General features: G+C 36.4%; 1 protein-coding gene across 3 annotated transcripts in view; it reads left to right on the forward strand.

Moving 5' to 3' along the window:
- Usp9x (ubiquitin specific peptidase 9 X-linked) overlaps nucleotides 1-19,151 on the forward strand; it is a 114,641-nt gene that overhangs the window by 88,550 nt on the left and 6,940 nt on the right. For all 3 annotated transcript variants that reach the window (XM_047537010.1, XM_047537012.1, XM_047537011.1), the window contains exons 31-41: nucleotides 2,294-2,514; nucleotides 6,037-6,227; nucleotides 9,449-9,622; nucleotides 11,319-11,460; nucleotides 12,488-13,241; nucleotides 13,668-13,791; nucleotides 14,510-14,735; nucleotides 15,489-15,618; nucleotides 17,829-18,014; nucleotides 18,434-18,654; nucleotides 18,738-18,826. In XM_047537010.1, the coding sequence (XP_047392966.1) occupies nucleotides 2,294-2,514; nucleotides 6,037-6,227; nucleotides 9,449-9,622; nucleotides 11,319-11,460; nucleotides 12,488-13,241; nucleotides 13,668-13,791; nucleotides 14,510-14,735; nucleotides 15,489-15,618; nucleotides 17,829-18,014; nucleotides 18,434-18,654; nucleotides 18,738-18,826 (2,458 nt within the window). The remainder of the gene's footprint in view (nucleotides 1-2,293; nucleotides 2,515-6,036; nucleotides 6,228-9,448; nucleotides 9,623-11,318; nucleotides 11,461-12,487; nucleotides 13,242-13,667; nucleotides 13,792-14,509; nucleotides 14,736-15,488; nucleotides 15,619-17,828; nucleotides 18,015-18,433; nucleotides 18,655-18,737; nucleotides 18,827-19,151) is intronic.

A 19,151-nucleotide genomic window follows, 5' to 3' on the forward strand; every position in this document is an offset into this window, starting at 1 on the left:
AATTGTTTCATCCTTAAAATCTGAAGTAAAATCCCAATTCCACAGTAGCCAAAGTAAATACAACTTAAAACTAAATTACATGGATTAGAGAACTTCTCAAGTACTCACTTGTTCGTCGACATTGTTTTCATATGAATTCTAAGAAAATCAGGAGTTTTGGAGATTAGAATGTGAGAAGTTACATTTTTAGTGTATTTTACATGATTTCACTTGATACCTACATTAAGCCCATGACAGTAGCTTCAGATTCCAAATCTTTAGATATGAAACTAAAGCTCAAAAGGATTGAATGCAATATATAAAATAACAGAAAATAACCAAACATAACCAAGGCAGTTTCATTTTAAGAAGAAAACTAGTTTATCTACGACTCTTGAGAATATAGCCGGGTGTGATGACACACTCTTGTAATCTCAGTGGCTTGGAAGGCTAAGGCAAGAGGATCTCGAGTCCAAAGCCAGCCTCAGCAATTTAGTGAGGCCCTGAGCAACTCGGTGAGACCTTGTCTCAAAGTAAAAAATAAAAATGGAGCTGGGTATGTTGCTAAGTGGTTAAACACTCTTGGGTTCAATGCCCAGTACCATAAACACACACACACACACACACACATACATATACATATACATATATAACCAGTTATAATGAAACTGTAAGAAGATGTTTAATTCTTTTTTTAATGCGTTTGAGAATATAGGAAGTTTTAAAATAACATCTTAGGTGTTTCTGGTTAAAGAAACTGCTTAAAAGATTAGACCTGGGGTTATAGCTCATTGGTACAGCTCTTGCCTAGCACGTGTAAGGCACAGTTCTGTCCTCGGCACCACATAAAAATAAATAAAATAAAATAAAGGTATTGTGTCCATCTACAACTAAAAATATAAATTAAAAAAAAAAATTAGACCTTTAGCTATTTATTCTGTCAAATCTAGTGAGGTGATTTTTGTTGTTGTTTTTATTTTTTAACTTAATGGAAACGAGTTTGTGTGCTTATTTTTGTTTTTACGTAGTGCATTTATTTATATGGTGAAAATTTAAAGTACTAAGAGAGTATACACTAAAAAGTGTGTTTTGGCCCATGCATTTCCCCCAGTCTTCTTTGAAAGCTATAACCATTGTCATCAATTCATGTTTTTCTTCCCAGCTTCTCTGTGTATATAAAATCTACATACAATTTTTTGGGGGGTGGGTGTACCAGGGATTGAACTTGGGTGCACTCTAGCACTGAGCCACATCCCCAGCCCTTTTTTGTATTTTATTGAGAGACACAGTCTCACTGATTGCTTAGCATATAAAATCTGCGTTGCAGAGAATGTGGGAGGTACTGGGGATTGAACCCAGAGGCGCTTTACCACTGAACTATATATCCCTTTACCTTTTTACTTTTATTTTGAGACCAAGTCTTGCCAAGTTGCTGAGGCTAACCTCTGACTTTGGATCTTTCTGCCTCAGCCTCCTGAGTCACTGAAATTTTAGGCATGCACCACTGTGTCCAGCCAAAACCTCTTCTTTTATGTTTTAACCACAAAAGGAAATAAAATACAATGTTTTTTCACTTAATATATCTCATTGTTCCCTATTCAACACATAAGTACTGACCTAATTCCATGTATAGCTTACTTTTCAATTCAATATACTTTAACTTATTTAACTAGTTCCCTGGAAAATGATGATTGTGTTGTCTTCAGGTTTGTAGTAGGTGGAGGACTTAGGGACATATGTAGTGATTGATAAGTCCCACAATATTTTTAAATACATTATCTGATTTACTCCCCAAAATAGCACTGTGGATATAGGCAAAGCAAATGTTACTCTTAACAGAAGTGGACAAAAGGTCATCTGAAGGTAGAAAAAGTGTCCAAACCAAGACATGAACCTAGGTGGTTTTAGAATTATTTAAAACTGAGCAAACCCTCATGTTGATATATTTATATAACATTTCATGCCACAGCGAGATTGAAAGCATGTTTAAGAAAAGAGTATATAAAGTGTTAAAAAATAATAATGACTTACGGTAAAGATAAAACCAAAGTTAGCACACAGATATTATCATTGAACCATCTCGTGTGACTACTTTCATGACTTCTGTAGAATCCTCACCAGATAATACATGGGTTTGTGGACACGTTCCTGGTAAGAATCTGCACTGGCATGTGTTTTTATGTGCAAAGTGAGAGCATTCATTGCCTCCGGTGACTGTGGGGATAGTGAAATTGTCACTAATGTTACTTTGTCCACTTAATAGAGCTTGAAAGAACAAAATGGTTGATGCTATAAGACTCTTCCCTTCTTTCAGCTTGTGAAGCACTTACTGAGTGGGAATATCTGCCACCTGTTGGACCCCGCCCACCAAAAGGATTTGTGGGCCTAAAAAATGCTGGTGCTACTTGTTACATGAATTCTGTGATTCAGCAACTCTACATGATTCCTTCCATCAGGAACGGTATTCTTGCAATAGAAGGCACAGGTAGTGATGTAGATGATGATATGTCTGGGGATGAAAAGCAGGACAATGAGGTAAATTTTAGTTTTCTGTGAAATTTTAAATTTGTTTTCTGTGTTTGAAGTTCTGATATCAAATACGATTCTCATTTAAAGAGAGTGCAGTCATCCCTCAGTATCCACAGGGGATTAGTTGAGGATTCCCTGAGGATACCAAAATTCTCATGTTCAAGTCCCTTATATAAAAAGGTACAGCATTTGCATATAACCCTATACATATCTTCCTATATACTTCAATTTTTATCTCTAGATTATTTTTAATACCTAACACAATGTAAATTCTATGTAAAGAGTTGCTATACTGTATTGTTGAGGGAATAATGACAAGAAAAAAGTCTGTGCATGTTCAGCACCAACCCAATTACTTTCCCAATATTTTCAACCTGAGTTGGTGAATCTACAAATATAGAGCAAGTAGTTATGGAGGGTCGACTGTATTTATATGTTTGAAAGTAGAAGCGGACTCTCCCAGTTGAACTCTTCTTGAATGTAATGTGTCTCTAAAGCAACAATTAACATACCCATCTTCATTTGTTAATAATTTAAATGATATTTTCATTTTTTTATTTCATATTTTCAGTTATATCTCCACTGGTTTATGACAAGTTTGCACAGTATCTGCCAGTTTCATTATAGTGTTACGTGATCTTGTGACAAAGTTTAGACTGCTTATGGCATAACCATTGCAGAATAAAGCAATGTTAGGTAGTAGGGGTGGATCAAACTTGACATCACTAGACGTGGCTTTTCAAAGAAGAGAATATGGCAAGACCTAAATTGTGGTCATGTTTGTACGTGCCCTGTACTACTTTGTTTTTATTTTATCTGTCCTTATTCATAGTGTTAGTGGGAATTGAAGAGAGAAGCCAGAGTGTATTCTTCTGATAGTAAATGTCTTAAAATGGTTCATCCCTTCCCTTCAGTCACCAGAATTGGACTTGTTCTGAAGAAACAGTTTACCACTTGCAGGGCTGCTAGATCCTAACACTTGCCTCATCAACTTTCCCACAGACCTACTGGACCAGATGACCTAAGGAATGGGGGCTGAGCATTTTTACCTTTTGAAAAAGCTTGAAGGGGTTGTTTATACTTATCTGGTTAAAAATCACTGCTCTGAGGGAAAATTGGAGTTCAAATTCTAGTTCTGTGATCTGTAATATCCCCAGGATATTGAGTTAAATGCAAGTAGGTAGAACTAATGGTACTGGCAAAGAAATAGATGAGGCACAAGAAACATGATACAACTTGAGGTATCCTACCTTTGCTTCGGTGGTACCTCTACTTTATGTTGTCTTGGCGCTACTGCACTATAAGGATTTCAGGGGTGAAGGGCCTTGTTCTCTTTTCTGCTTTTGTTTCCCTCCCTAAACTGTCAGTTTCTCTTGGGCAGGGACTGCATAGTATCTGTTTCTATATCAGAGGTCTTAAAACACAGTTCAGAGCATATGATGTTCAGTTAACTGTGAAAATTAGTTCTCCTTACTATCATAAGATTATGATGCTCAGTGATTCTGTCTTAATGTTACATCTACTACTAAATATTTTCATGTGGTAAAGTACACATACTTGACCATCTTAACCATTTTAAAGTGTACAGGTATGCAGTATTCAGTGTTTGTATTATATACCACCACTCATCTCTAGAGCTTATTTTCATCTTACAAAACTGAAATTTTCCCCATTAAACAACCCCTTGTTCCCCTGTCCCCCCAATCCCTGACATCCACCATTCTTTATTTCTACGAATTATACCACTCCTAAGTGCTTTATGTAAGTGGAATCATACAGTATTTGCCATTTTTTGGCTTGCCTTTTTTCATTTAACATAACACCCTCAAGGTTCATCCATGTGGTAACATCGTAGAATTTCCTCGTTTTAAAGTTTGAATAATACTACGTTGTGTGTACATACCACATTTTGCTTATCCATTCATTTATCTATGGATACTTCGGGTTTTTTCCTCATTTTGCCAATTGCGAATGATGCTGTATGAAGTTGGCATACAAATACTCCTCGAGACCCTGCTTTCAATTCTTTGGCTATATGCCCAGAATATAGAAATGCTGAATTGTACAGTGATGCAATTTCTTGACTATTTAAAAGTTTAACTTAAGGACAGGGTCTCGCAAGTTGCCTGGGCTGGCCTTGAGCTTATGATCCGCCTGCCTCAGCCTCCTGATTTCTACATGTGCACACCAGCTCTTTTCAATTTTTTGAGGATTTTTTTGGGGGGTGGGGGGTGTTCTGGGATTGAACTCAGGGGCACACAACCACTGAGCCACATCTCCAGCCCTATTTTGTGTTTTTATTTAGAGACAGGGTCTCACTGAGTTGCTCAGTGCCTCACTGTTGCTGAATTTGGCTTTGAACTCACCATCCTTCATCAGCCTCCCGAGCCTCTGGGATCACAGGCATGCACCGCCATGCCTGACTTGAGGAAATTTTTTCCCTTTTTGTACCATTTTACATTTTCACCATCAGCGTGAGGGTTCCCGTTTCCCACATCCTTGCCAACACTATCATAGTAGTCATCCTAATTAAGCATGAGTAGTATCCCGTGGTAGTTTTGATTTGAATTTTTCTAATGATTAGTGGTTTTAAGCTTCTTTGCTTATTGGCCATTTGTGTATCTTTTTTGGAAAAACACCTCTCCAAAACTTTTTATCTGTTTTTGAATTTGTATTATGTTAAGCTTTAGGAATTCTCTATTCTGGATTTAATCCCTCATCAGATAAGTGATTTGCAAATATTTTTTCCCATTCTATGAATTACCTTTTCAATGGATTTACAAAAAATAAAAAATATGAAGTTTTTAATTTTCATGAAGTCAAATTTACTGTTTTGTCATTTGTTCCTTAGATATCATATCCAAGAAATCATTACCAAATCTAATATCTTGAAGCTTTTACTTTGTTTCCTTTAAAAGTTGGGATTTCCTCTCTTACTTCTAGGACTTGGGTACATTTTCATTAGTTCTTAAACATAATGTTAGATAAGGATCCAACTTCATTCTTTTGTATGTGGCTATCTGGTTCTCCTAGCACTGTTTGTTAAAAGAGTACTACTACTGTTAATATGTACAAGTATAGGATGTTCAGAGTCCACACAATTTCTATATGTTATCTCGTAATCCTCACAGTAGCTGCACGAATGTATTATGCTATTCACATGTAAGGAAACTGAAGTTTAGAAAGTGTAAGTAACTTGCTTGGCCATAATCACTTGGCTTAAAAGTGGTAGAGTCTGCATTTGTGCTCGTTCAGGCTAACTTCATCACTACACTAATTCTACTCCATTCTGTTATGTTATTTTTATTATGTACCTCTCTGAAACATGGTTTGTCACTTACAATCTAACTCGTGCAAAACTGTGGGGATAAACATTAGTATTACAAATTAAAATTTATAAATTGGAATTTAAGTTCTTTGGAAATAAACATAATTAAACTACAAATCATTTGTTCACTAACTGGCATTTGTCGCACCATATTTTCTACAATTTAGATTAGCTCATTAATGATATTTTTTGATTTCTAGAGCAATGTTGATCCCAGAGATGATGTTTTTGGCTATCCTCAACAATTTGAAGACAAACCAGCATTAAGTAAAACAGAAGATAGAAAAGAATACAATATTGGTGTCCTAAGGCACCTTCAGGTCATTTTTGGTCATTTAGCTGCTTCTCGACTACAATATTATGTGCCCAGAGGATTTTGGAAACAATTCAGGTAAACTACTGATAAATAATAGTAGGGATCCTCCTCTTTTGTTTTGTCTTGTTAAATACATGTGTGTGGAGATATTTCTTAAAACTTGATGTGCATCTCAATACATTAGTATCAGACTTCTAAAATAATATGTTTTGCAGCTGGGCCTGGTGGTACACGCCTATAATCCCAGCAATTTACCAAGATCCTGTCTCAGAATTCAAAAGAGCTGGGAGTGTGGTTAAGCACCCCTGCGTTAAATCCCTTGCACCAAAAATAAAATAAATGTTTTGAGATATCTTTATGTTCAGTATTTAAGCAGTATTACTATTCCAACTGTTCTCCTTAGGTTCTCCTTGTACCCATAGAACTATACTATACTATAGTAAGGAAGAGCAGCATTCCTTTTTTGCGGGGGAGGGGTATTGGAGATAGAACTTTAGGGCCTCATGCATGCTGGGCAAGCACTATACCACTGAGCTATCCCCCTAGCCCTTGTTGATTTGGGTTTTTTTTGTTTGTTTTGTTTTAGTTTGTTTAATTGACATGTAAAAATTATATGTTTATGGAATACTGTGTACTGTTTCAATACATGAAGGGGGTTGGGAGTATAACTTAGTGGTAGAGTATTTGCCTCACATATAGGAAACCCTGGGTTCAGTCTCTAGTACCTCAATCACAACAACAAAGAGAGGGGCAGCATTTTTTAGTCTCTTAAGATGTAAACTAACTTTATTATGAAAATGTCTGATATATACACAAACAGGATAGGATTGAATCCTTAGTCTTTACCACCCAACTTGGACAGTTGTCAACTCATAACCAGTCTTGTTTAATCTGTATTCTAATCTATTTTCCAGATTGTTTTGAGGCAAATTCTAGATAGTTTCACCCACATATCCTTATATAGGTATCTCTAATATCTGTTTTAAAACAACCATAGAACTGTTAGCATGTCTTTTAAAAATTTCCTTCATACCAAATATGGTCAGTTTTTTAACTTAACCCAATTATCTCATAAATGTTTTCACTGGCATTTTTAAAAATTGGGATCCAGAGCCAGGCCCAGCGGTGCTCACCTGTAATCCCAGTAATTTGGGAGGCTGAGGCAGAGAATATGTACAATCCCAAGTATGGCCAAAAAAATCAGGGTCTGGTGAGGTCCATATACCACAAATGGTTGATAATTAGTCATTGCTCCGCCTTTTACGGTTGTTTGGTGAGGAGGACAGGTAGTTTACCAAGTTTTCCCAGTCAGAATTTTGTTGATATGGATCCCTATGGTATTTTAGTGTTTCCTATTTTCTTCAGTCTCCTACATCTGTAAACACCTAGTGAGAGCAAGACTTGATCAGATTGAAGCTGTGTTTTTTAGTTTTGTGGAATGGCAGAATGAGAATCCCTTTTTACCTATAAGGATATTTAGCTTTCTTTTGAACCCACTGCTTAATACACAGTGACTCCACCATCACCACCACATTTTATTCCCCTAACTAGTCCCCTCCCTAATCTATACTAGTGATTCAAGTTTATAGCTTGAAATTTTATCACTCTCAGTTCATTCTCTTACAATACCTTCCCCCCAAATGCTAAATTAGCACTTTTCAATTAACCACATTCAGACATTATTTGTTAAAAATCAATTTGTTTCATTATTGGAAACAGTATTTACTAAAAATTTGAACTATACCCAACTTCTCATAACTTTAAGCATGTATGTAGTCTACATTAGAAATCAATTAATTATAGAAGGGAAAAGTTAACTTTTTTCAGTGGAGAAATGTGTTAAGATACCAAAGCATCCCCTTATCCCTAGTTTTTCAATTTCAAAAATTTCAGAACTATAGAAAAGGTGGCACAGTCGGGGCTGGGGTTGTGGCTCAGTGGTAATGTGAGGCACTGGGTTGATCCTCAGCCCCACATCTGAAGAAATGAATAAAATAAAGGTCCATCAACAACTAAAATAATATTTAAAAAAAGAAAAGGTTGCAAAGTAATCACTATTATATTATGTTCTTTACCTAGATTTGTGTAGTTAGCATTTTGCCATATTTGCTTGTTTTTCTGTAAGTATACTAGGTTTGGGAGTTTTAGTTTATTTTTTTAAACCAGTTGATAGTAAGTAAAAAACAGGACACTTCATACCCAATGAATTTAATATTAATCATCTCTAATATCAGTACATACTTCAGTTTCCTTAAAATGGTCTTTATAGTGAAGCTTTTGGTTTTTAAAATTCCAATCTTGTGTACATAGGAAAGAATCAAGAATTTCATTATCACCTTATCCTCTTTTAGTCTGGAATCAACTCCCTAATTTGTGACTTATGGCTTTGAAATTTTTTGAGAATACAGGCCAGTTGTCTTTTTTTTTCCCCCCAAACCAGGAATTGAACCCAGGAGCACTTAGCCACATTCCCAGCCCATTTTTATATTTTATTTAGCAACAGGGTCTTGCTAAGTTGCTGAGGCTGGCTTTGAACTTGGTGATCCTTCTGCCTCAGCCTCCTGATCTGGGACTGCAGGTGTGTAATCACCATGCCCAGCACAGGCAGGTTGTCTTGTAGAATATCTTTCTTGATTTGTGTGATTACTTCCTCATGATTAGATTCAGGTTTAGCATTTAGGGGAGGCAAGCAAGAAAACTACATCAATGATGTTACATTCTTCTCAGTGTGTCCAACTGGAAACATATACTATCCATGTGTTTAATTATTGGTGGTAAAGACTTTGTTTCCCCAGTGTCTTAACAGATTTCTCCATTCTAAAGGGTAACTGAAATAGACTGGTTTTTTGAATAATGCAACATTCATTTCAGCAAATGATATAAGTGTTTTTCAAAAGACAGTTCTTCTGAAGTGTCAAATATAATTCAGCATTGTGCTTGCTTAGAACAAATACACATATTTTCTGTGTGTATTCTCTGTAAATACCAGATTGAATGTCATTGGTAGTTTCCAGCAGTGCTTAGGCTTTACCAGTGTTAGTTCTCACTTTGTGGTATACACAAGTGATACTTTGTTTTGTCACATTATCTGAAGCAACTCCACTTTCTTGGAGCCATACTATCCATCAACCACACCAGTACTTTCCTCATGTAGTTAAGGAATAAAATTCCAGTGTACATATGCCGTCATTTGTGGTTACATTTCTTTCTTTTCCCCTCAAAAATGCCGTGTTTGTACAATGTATATATTGTTGCAAGTGTCCTGTGTTACATGTTTTATTTCATTCATTTCTTAGGCTTTGGGGTGAGCCTGTTAATCTGCGTGAACAACACGATGCTTTAGAATTTTTTAATTCATTGGTGGATAGTTTAGATGAAGCTTTAAAAGCCTTAGGACATCCAGCTATGCTAAGTAAAGTCTTAGGAGGCTCTTTTGCTGATCAGAAGATTTGCCAAGGCTGCCCACATAGGTAAGTGCTAATTACAAATCAGAAGTGTAAGTAGTACTATTTATATAATAACAAAAATAAAATGTTTGCTGTGTTAAATTTTAAAAGATGGTGGACTTGCAGTAGTATTCCCTATTAAAGTACTCATTTTTAAAACAATACCAATTAACATTTTTAAGGAATATACACAGTACAGCAAGAGGTAAGAAAACAAATTGTGTGTTTTGGTTTTTTACTTAAAATGAGAACTATTGCTGGGCATGGTGTCACATCCATAATTCCAGCTACTGTGGAGGCCAGGGTAGGAGAATGGAAAGTTTGAGGTCAGCCTGGGCAGCTTAGCAAGACCCTATCTCAGAATGGGCTGGAGACAAAACTATGTGGTTGAGCATGCCCAGGTTCCACCCCCAGTACAGATGGAAGGAAAGTGTTTACTTAAGGATACCTATGAACAGTAGCAGTCAGGCATGGTGACTCATGCCTGTAGTCCTGACAACACCAGAGACTGAGGCAGGAGGATCACAAAGGCCAAGGCCTGCTTTGGTAACTTAGCAGGACCCTGTCTCCAAAGAAAAAGAAAAAAAAAACCTCATTATAAGTCAAACAGATCATATATAGTCAAGAGTTGAGTTTGTATATGGTTGATGGGGGCACTTAGTTTTTAAATGAATTATTAGGAGTAAAGGATACTATATAAAGAATTTTTTATGGTGTTATAATTTTATCATTCATTCAGAATTGATGCATGTACTTATTTGCTTAGCATGGGCAACCTTTTGGTCCTCTTGGAAAGACCGTTTACATTAGGAAAACAAAATTATTTTAACCCCCGTTTTTTGTTTTTGTGACACTAAGGGTTGAAAAATGGTACTTTACCACTGAACAACATCTCCATCCCCAGCCTCTTTTTCTTTGGCAAGGTCTTCTAAGTTGCTGAGGCTGGCCTCAAACTTGGAAACCTCCTGCCTCAGCCTCCAGAATCACTGGGATTACAGGCATCCTCAGTTTGTTTTGGACAGTTTACCAAAGTACTTGGAAATGATTTGTTTTCTTTGCCAAATAAAAATGCTAAAAGAGAATGATCATGAAGTACAATCTTTAATGCCTGACCAACAACTGAACTAGTGTTCTAATTACATGCCAAAACATTACATAAAGAGTCCCAAGTCTCCTTGTTTGTTATAGGGCTTTACTTGCATAAAACAGGTAAACAAATTATACAGCACAAGCCACATCCAGCCCATCACCTATTTCTGTATTGTTATTGGAACATAACATATTCAGTTTTATACTGTCTGACTCCTTTTGCTGCAACAGCACAATTAAGTAGTTGCCACAGAAACCATAGGGCCCATGATTTCTATTTAAACAAATGACGCTGGTAGGGTGTAAAGAGCTTAAGCTGTAGGTCCAGATATATTGGACTTCAAAACATCTTTTCACCCAGTTATTCATTTCTGAAGTAGAAAGTGATTTTTCTCTAGCAAGTTTGTCATGAAGACAAGAAACCTAATATATCAAGCATTTATCAAATACAGTGACAAGCATGGGCAAATAACCAATAAATGTTATCGGTATCAGTAACATTCTGAGTTAGGAGCTTCATATTACATAATAAATATTGTAAATGTCGTTTGCATCAAGTCCGTAACTAAATAAAATGTTTAAAAACTAAGGAATAAGTCCTTTTTGATCATTTCTTAAATTGTATCTTTAGGTACGAATGTGAAGAATCTTTTACGACTCTGAATGTAGACATTAGAAATCACCAAAATCTTCTTGATTCTTTGGAACAGTATGTCAAAGGAGATTTATTAGAAGGTGCAAATGCATATCATTGTGAAAAATGCAATAAAAAGGTATGGATTGTCCGGCTTTAAAATAATTATGACATTTAATTTCAAAGATGATGATTTTTGTTTATCCTCAAAATTCACCCTTTTTAAAAATTCTCTACCTTACTTTGTCCTAGCAATAATAGAGGCAGTCAAGAGGATATCTGATTTAATGGTTTATCAGGCAGAGAAGTCAATAACTTGACACACCATTCTCTTGCTGATAAAGGAAAATGTTTCTCCTCTTGTGTCCCTTGCTTGGAGAGGACCATTAATTTATTTAACAACATAAGATTTCTTTTTCCATCTGTGTTTAACACTTGGATCAGATATTTGGACCTACCTAATTAGTTTTCATCTGTGGGAACTTAGCAGTTCTTTGGGAGAGATGATTTATACACATAGATAGTAAACATAATATCTTTTCAGGCTGCCAGGGCCTCTCACCTGCAAATCACCTGCCTTATTTTGACCTTACTATCAACCACTTAGAGAAGTATTGAAGTATAGAGGTTGCGAAAGCCATACTGTCTGCCTCCCACACCTCTGTGACATGAGACAAGTCACTTAACCTCACGGGAACTCCTAATCCTCATCTTTAAGATTCAGTGGTACCTGCTTGAGAGGGTTGTAAGGATTAAATGTTACTGTTTGTGCAACACCTTCAATATTATCTGGCATCTAATTTCCCAACAAATAAATTATTGTATTACTTTGGTTTTCTCACACCAAACCACCTTCATTAGAATAACAGTAAACATCAAGTAGTAATGGCTAGATAACAGTGTAGAAACCAGGCAAAAAGTAATGTTACTATCAGTAATTTTTACAGTTTATAACATGGCAGAGGACATTTCCATGTTATTAATTTTAACATTTAAGTCAATTGTGGCAGAATTACTTTATGTTCATTATCATGTATTTCTTTATGCTTAAAAATCCAAGTAAGTCTAAAGGGAGTTTGATAATATTTAAAGATTTGCTTGGATTTTTTTTTTTTTTCTTCAGTGGATTATAAGAAAGTAGCCGATAACTTTCTCTTTATTTTTAGGTTGATACTGTAAAGCGTTTGCTAATTAAAAAATTACCTCCTGTTCTTGCTATCCAACTAAAACGATTCGACTATGACTGGGAAAGAGAATGTGCAATCAAGTTCAATGATTATTTCGAATTTCCTCGTGAGCTTGACATGGAACCTTACACAGTTGCAGGTGTTGCTAAGCTGGAAGGAGATAATGTAAACCCAGAGAGTCAGCTGATACAGCAGAATGAGCAGTCTGAAAGTGAGACTGCAGGAAGCACAAAGTATAGGCTTGTGGGTGTGCTTGTACACAGTGGCCAAGCAAGTGGGGGACATTATTATTCTTACATCATTCAAAGGAATGGTGGAGATGGTGAGAGAAATCGCTGGTATAAATTTGATGATGGAGATGTAACCGAATGTAAAATGGATGACGATGAGGAAATGAAAAATCAGTGTTTTGGTGGAGAATACATGGGAGAAGTGTTTGATCACATGATGAAGCGCATGTCATACAGACGCCAGAAAAGGTGGTGGAATGCTTATATACTTTTTTATGAACGAATGGACACAATAGACCAAGATGATGAGTTGATAAGATACATATCAGAGCTTGCTATCACAACAAGACCCCATCAGATAATAATGCCATCAGCCATTGAAAGAAGTGTACGGAAACAGAATGTACAATTCATGCATAACCGAATGCAGTACAGTTTGGAGTATTTTCAGTTTATGAAAAAACTGCTTACATGTAATGGTGTTTACTTAAACCCTCCTCCAGGTAAGTGTTGAGAGTTTGGCTTCTTAGTAATAAAGAATAATTCATACTTTACTTGGAGAATTTCATAGGCATTGACATGTTTAAGTTAATAAAATATCAATAAAATATAACATTTTAAAATGGGTCTTAGTTTTTGTGTTTGGTTATTTTAAAGTCACATTTAAGATGACTAGTACCTTTGAGTAATATACTAACTTACTGTTTGGAGACAGGAACTTTGGTTTGTTTTAATGATCTTTTTACTCATATATTGGTTTGAAAATGCTTTCATGAGCTGCTAAAGTCAGGAATAATAGTTATTTCCTAAGTAGCTTGAGAAGGGTGCTTAACAGATTTAGGACTTCTCAAAATGCAGACTTGTTGAAAAATGAGACTTGAAAATAGAATTTTGATTTTTTTTTTTTTATATCTACATTTTATTTATAGGGCAAGATCACCTGTTGCCTGAAGCAGAAGAAATCACTATGATTAGTATTCAACTTGCTGCTAGGTTCCTCTTTACTACAGGATTTCACACAAAGAAAATAGTCCGTGGCTCTGCCAGTGATTGGTACATTGCTTTGGCTTTTCATTCCTAGTATACTGACTTTTGGTTTGGCTCTGTAATAGAACGGTTTTATTTTTTCCAAACCATGAGGATCTTGTTTCAATTTTGAAATGAGTAAAAAATTCTTGGTAGCAGTAATGAGATTATATTAAAATACTTAGACTAAATATGGCCAGTTTTATCATTTGGATTCTGGTTTCTGCTTCCGTTAGCCTTGTATTCTGTCTTTGACATCCCTGTATAAAAAATTAGATTGAAAAGTCTAAGCTATTTAATCGTGAAATTAGTAGGTTTTAGCTTCCTTAGGTAAAATTCTGCCATAGATTGAAAGGGTAAAATATTAAAATGGCTTAAACTTTCTAATTGTGAAAATATGGAGGCCATTATAATATCTTGATTTAACAACTTTACTTATCCAAGAATAAGATGTTAAGGAATGCGGGGGGCTATTTGTCATGGAACCTAAGAGTTTAATAGTGAATTTTTTTGGAGTATAACACAAGCTTTTACTTTTTAAGTCACTGAGAAAAGACCAAGTCATAGTATTCACCTGTCATTTTAATGTTAGTATTAGAAGCAAGCGTTTGCTGCTTCTCGCTTCAGCAGTAAAGGTCTTGGCTCTTTTTTTTTTCTTTTCTTTTGGTTCATAGAGTTCCATCCCTTTTGCATATGAAATAAGTCATATTGATAGTCATAAATTTATTTTGTTTGTTTATTTTAGGTATGATGCATTGTGTATTCTCCTTCGTCACAGCAAGAATGTACGTTTTTGGTTTGCTCATAATGTCCTTTTTAATGTTTCAAATCGCTTCTCTGAATACCTTTTGGAATGCCCAAGTGCAGAAGTGAGGGGTGCATTTGCAAAACTTATAGTTTTTATTGCACATTTTTCCTTGCAAGATGGGCCATGTCCTTCACCTTTTGCATCTCCTGGACCTTCTAGTCAGGTAATTGTATAGTTTGCTTTCTAATGATTAAATACTTACCAAAAAAATAACATTTGCTGGAAGTTGTAGTCACAGGTTTATGTCTGTCTCTTTGGTATGTTCACTTCACACACACACCCACACACACACAATCTGATGTCTTGAGTTCCATGAAAATTACTATACAGAAATGAATTAAAAGAGGCTGGGAGCTGGCAGCAGCGGTACTCACCTATTATCCCAGCAACTGAGGAGGACGAGGCAGTAAAGGGAACTTAGACCCTGTCTCAAAATGAAAAATAAAAAGGAATGGGGATGTGGTTCAAGGTAAAGTACCTCTGAGTTCAATCCCCAGTACCAGGAAAAAGAAAGAAAGAAATGAGCAGTGATTATTGCCCTTTTAAAACATAAGGGAGCTGGGTGTGGTGTCTCGCACCTATAATCCCAGTGACTCAGGAGGCTGAGGCAGGATAATTATAATAAGGAAACTCTTCCTGTTCAGTTACATGTAGGAGCTTTTTTATAAACTTAAGTAAATTTTTCCATCTTAGAGGATTTATTTATGAACTTGAAATTTACAACAATGGAAGGATTTATAATGAAATCTACTCAGATCTTCATTCCCTTTCCTAACCAGCAACCCTTTTTAGTAGTTTGTGTGATTAGTTCTTCCATAAATTTATGCTTGTGTCAACATACACCCTTTTTTTATGTGAAGATAATTAATACCTGCACATTATTGCTGAGAAACAGCTAATATTTTATCTTTCACAGGCTTATGACAACTTAAGCTTGAGCGATCACTTACTAAGAGCAGTCCTAAATCTCTTGAGAAGGGAAGTTTCAGAGCATGGACGTCATTTACAGCAGTATTTCAACTTGTTTGTAATGTATGCCAATTTAGGTAAGAATTTAGGTTTTCATAATCTGTTTAATCTATATGTCATTTAGGTCAATTGATGAAATATAACCTAGTTTAATGTAGAAAATTTACACAAGAAACCTTATACTTTATAGTCATTCATGCCTCAGGATTTCAGATAAGGGTGTTAGACCTGTATTTATTGTGTTAAAACAATCTACTTTCTTAATGGGATATAGAAGCAAATGAAAAGTTAGTTGCCATTAAGTTAAATATGTTCATGGTTATGATAGGGAAAATATAAAGTGCTGTGGATGTACGTCTTTGTGGTACCCAGTCAGATTTGAGGAGTATAGAAGATTTAATAGGGAAGTTGATGTGGGAATTGGTCGAGTTTTCCATGTAGAGTGAACAGCAGATGAAAACACGTGGAATTAATTTAGTGTTGCTTGTTGTCCAGTGACAGTTATCCAGTCTAATTAGAACTGACATAGTAATGGCAGGAGTGGTGAATAAGAGTCCCTGCTCATGGTATTCTGGCAAGCCTTGTGAGAGAGGTCTGCTTATATTCTGAGGCATCGATGAGACGTTGTGGGACTCTGAACAGACATACCTTCTAGAAAATCTACAATGGAGTAGGACTAGAGTGGTTAAAATGAACTATAGGCAAAAGATCATTCTGACCTATACTGGAGAACTGGCCTTGAGAGGGATACAAGTAGACAGATTCTAGTGCTTTTTGTAAGGAGAATCTATGGCATTTGGTGTTTGGATATTCAGGGGAAGGAGCATGGAATAGATGTTACGAATGATGCCCAGGATTCCCGTTTGACCAACCGAGAAGATAATGGTGCCACTGAGTTGGGGAAACTCCAGAGGAAAGACTTGTGGGAAAAGGATGATGAGTTCGGTTTAGGCAGATTGAGTTTGCGCCTGTGTGACACCCATATTGAAATACCAGTAGAACAAGAAAATAGTCCTCTGCAAAAATTTTGGAATCATCTGAATAAAAACAGCTGCAACTTGAAGCCTTTAGAATGGGCTTGGTCATCCAGGCAAGAAGTTAGCTTGACCTGGAAACTGAGGAATGTTGATTTTTAAAAGACATGGGAAGAGCTGGACCCTGGCACATGCTCGTAATCCCAGCATAGGGAGGCTGAGACAGAAAGATTGCAAGTTTAAGGCCAGCCTGAGCAACCAAGGGAGACTGTGTCTCAAAATCAATTAAAAAAAAAAAAAAGAGCCAGGGATGCCGGGCAGAGTGGCTCAGGAAGCTGAGGCAGGAGGATCACAAGTTCAGAGCCAGCCTCAGCAATTTAGCGAGGCCCTAAGAAACTTGACGAGACCCTGTCTCAAAATAAAAAGGGCTGGGAATGTGGCTCAGTGGTTAAGCGTCCCTGGGTTCAATCCCTGGTACTAAAAAAAAGAAAAATTTAAAAAGATCCAGTGATGTACCTTACTCATAGAGCACCCCTGGGTTCAGTAACCAGTACTGCACAAAAAATCATGGGGGCAGGGGCCAGGGCAGGAAGAAGAGGGAGTGAAGAATCCAAGAAAGAAGTGGTTATGGTTTAAACTGCTGTGTAGCTTTACCTCATGAAGGGGAATAGAAACCAAATTGGTATGAGTTTTAAGGAGTGAGAAAATGAGAAAGTAGACCGAATGTAAGCATCTTTTCCAGGAAGTTTACAGAGGAAAGAGAAGAGGCAATTTATAGAAAGTTCTTATTTCTCCATTTACTAGTTACTGTTTTCATCATCCTTAAGATTAAGGTTGCCGTCTTGGTCAATCCTTTGGGGCTTTCCAGGCCCTAGAAAGTTCATCTTCCACATGGTCCAGTATGACCAGAAGGTTATAGTCATGGTCACTGTTTATTAATTTTAATATTTAATTTTAATATTTAAGATTATACCTAATTTGTAAAATTTCTATCCTGATTTAAGTCTCTGATTGCTAAGCAAATGTGACATTCTTCTGGTCATAAGAATGATAGACTTTTTTGGGGGGAGGGGTGAGTACTGGGAATTAAACTCAGGGGAACTCAACCACTGAGCCACATCCCAGCCCTGTTTTGTATTTTACTTACAGACAGGGTTTCAGTGAGTAGCTTAGCTCCTCGCCATTGCTGAAACTGGCTTCGAACTAGCCATCCTCCTGGCTCATATTTTGAATACTATCTCTTTTATTCACAAAACCTTTATTATCCTAATGTTTTTCTTCCTCTCTTCCTTCTACCATCTCTTTCACTGTAGGTGTGGCAGAGAAGACACAGCTGCTCAAACTAAGTGTACCTGCTACCTTTATGCTTGTGTCTTTAGATGAAGGTCCAGGTCCTCCAATCAAATATCAGTATGCTGAATTAGGCAAATTATACTCAGTAGTGTCACAGCTGATCCGCTGTTGCAATGTCTCATCAAGAATGCAGTCTTCAATAAATGGTAAAGTAGAAAGCCTCATTCTTCCCCAAAATTTTTAAGCACTGCTGGGCTAGATAGCACTTGATCAAATGTTAATTCTGAAGATGTTTAAATACAAAAAATCTGAAGGAAGGTCCATACTTGGAAATATTTTCCAATATTTTGAGTCCTATACCTTTTTCACATGTGTAATGGGGACTTCTGTCTGCTTGCTACTGAAGTTGACACCTTGTTTATGAAATACTTTAAGAATTAACTTTTTACATTATATCATTTTGGGATATCTGATCATGGTAACATCATATTACTTCATTGTGCTTAGGAAACATGATTTACAAAGTTATTTTTCAAAAATAAATTCACAGGCTACTTTCTGTGGTGAAATCAGTGTATTGTTATTATGGAAAAGTTTATTGTTCATTGCCAAATCTGCATTCTAGGTAATCCTCCTCTTCCTAATCCATTTGGTGATCCCAATTTATCACAACCTATAATGCCAATTCAGCAGAATGTGGCAGACATTTTATTTGTGAGAACAAGTTATGTGAAGAAAATAATTGAAGACTGCAGTAACTCAGAGGAAACTGTCAAATTGCTTCGTTTTTGCTGCTGGGAGAATCCTCAATTCTCATCTACTGTCCTCAGTGAACTTCTCTGGCAGGTTAAAGGAACATAAACATTGATAAATCTCTGATTTGATTTGTTACTCCTTTAAGTTATTCACTCTGTCTCACCTGTTTTTAGGTTGCATATTCCTACACCTATGAACTTCGGCCCTATTTGGATCTGCTTCTGCAAATCTTACTGATTGAGGACTCCTGGCAGACTCACAGGTGAATACTTGTTTTCATTACTGGACTGTTTATACTTACCCAGGTGTTAGATGTAATTGAAATTGACAGTCACCACTTTAGAGTCCTAGTGAATATTTCGTCTTAAACTCAGAACAACCAGCTGCATTGGCACACACCTATGATCCCAGCTACTTGGGAGGCTGAGGCTGAGGGCAATTTAGCGAGACCCTGCTTCTTTTTTAAAAAGGGCTGGGGGTGCAGTTCCCTGATAGAGCATGACATTTTCATTTTATTTTTTTTTTCCATTTGCCCAAGTTACATACTTAATATACTTGAAGAAGTATATTAAAAGAAAGAAATAACT

Source organism: Sciurus carolinensis, chromosome X (genome assembly GCF_902686445.1).
Source record: "Sciurus carolinensis chromosome X, mSciCar1.2, whole genome shotgun sequence".
Lineage (NCBI taxonomy): Eukaryota > Metazoa > Chordata > Mammalia > Rodentia > Sciuridae > Sciurus > Sciurus carolinensis.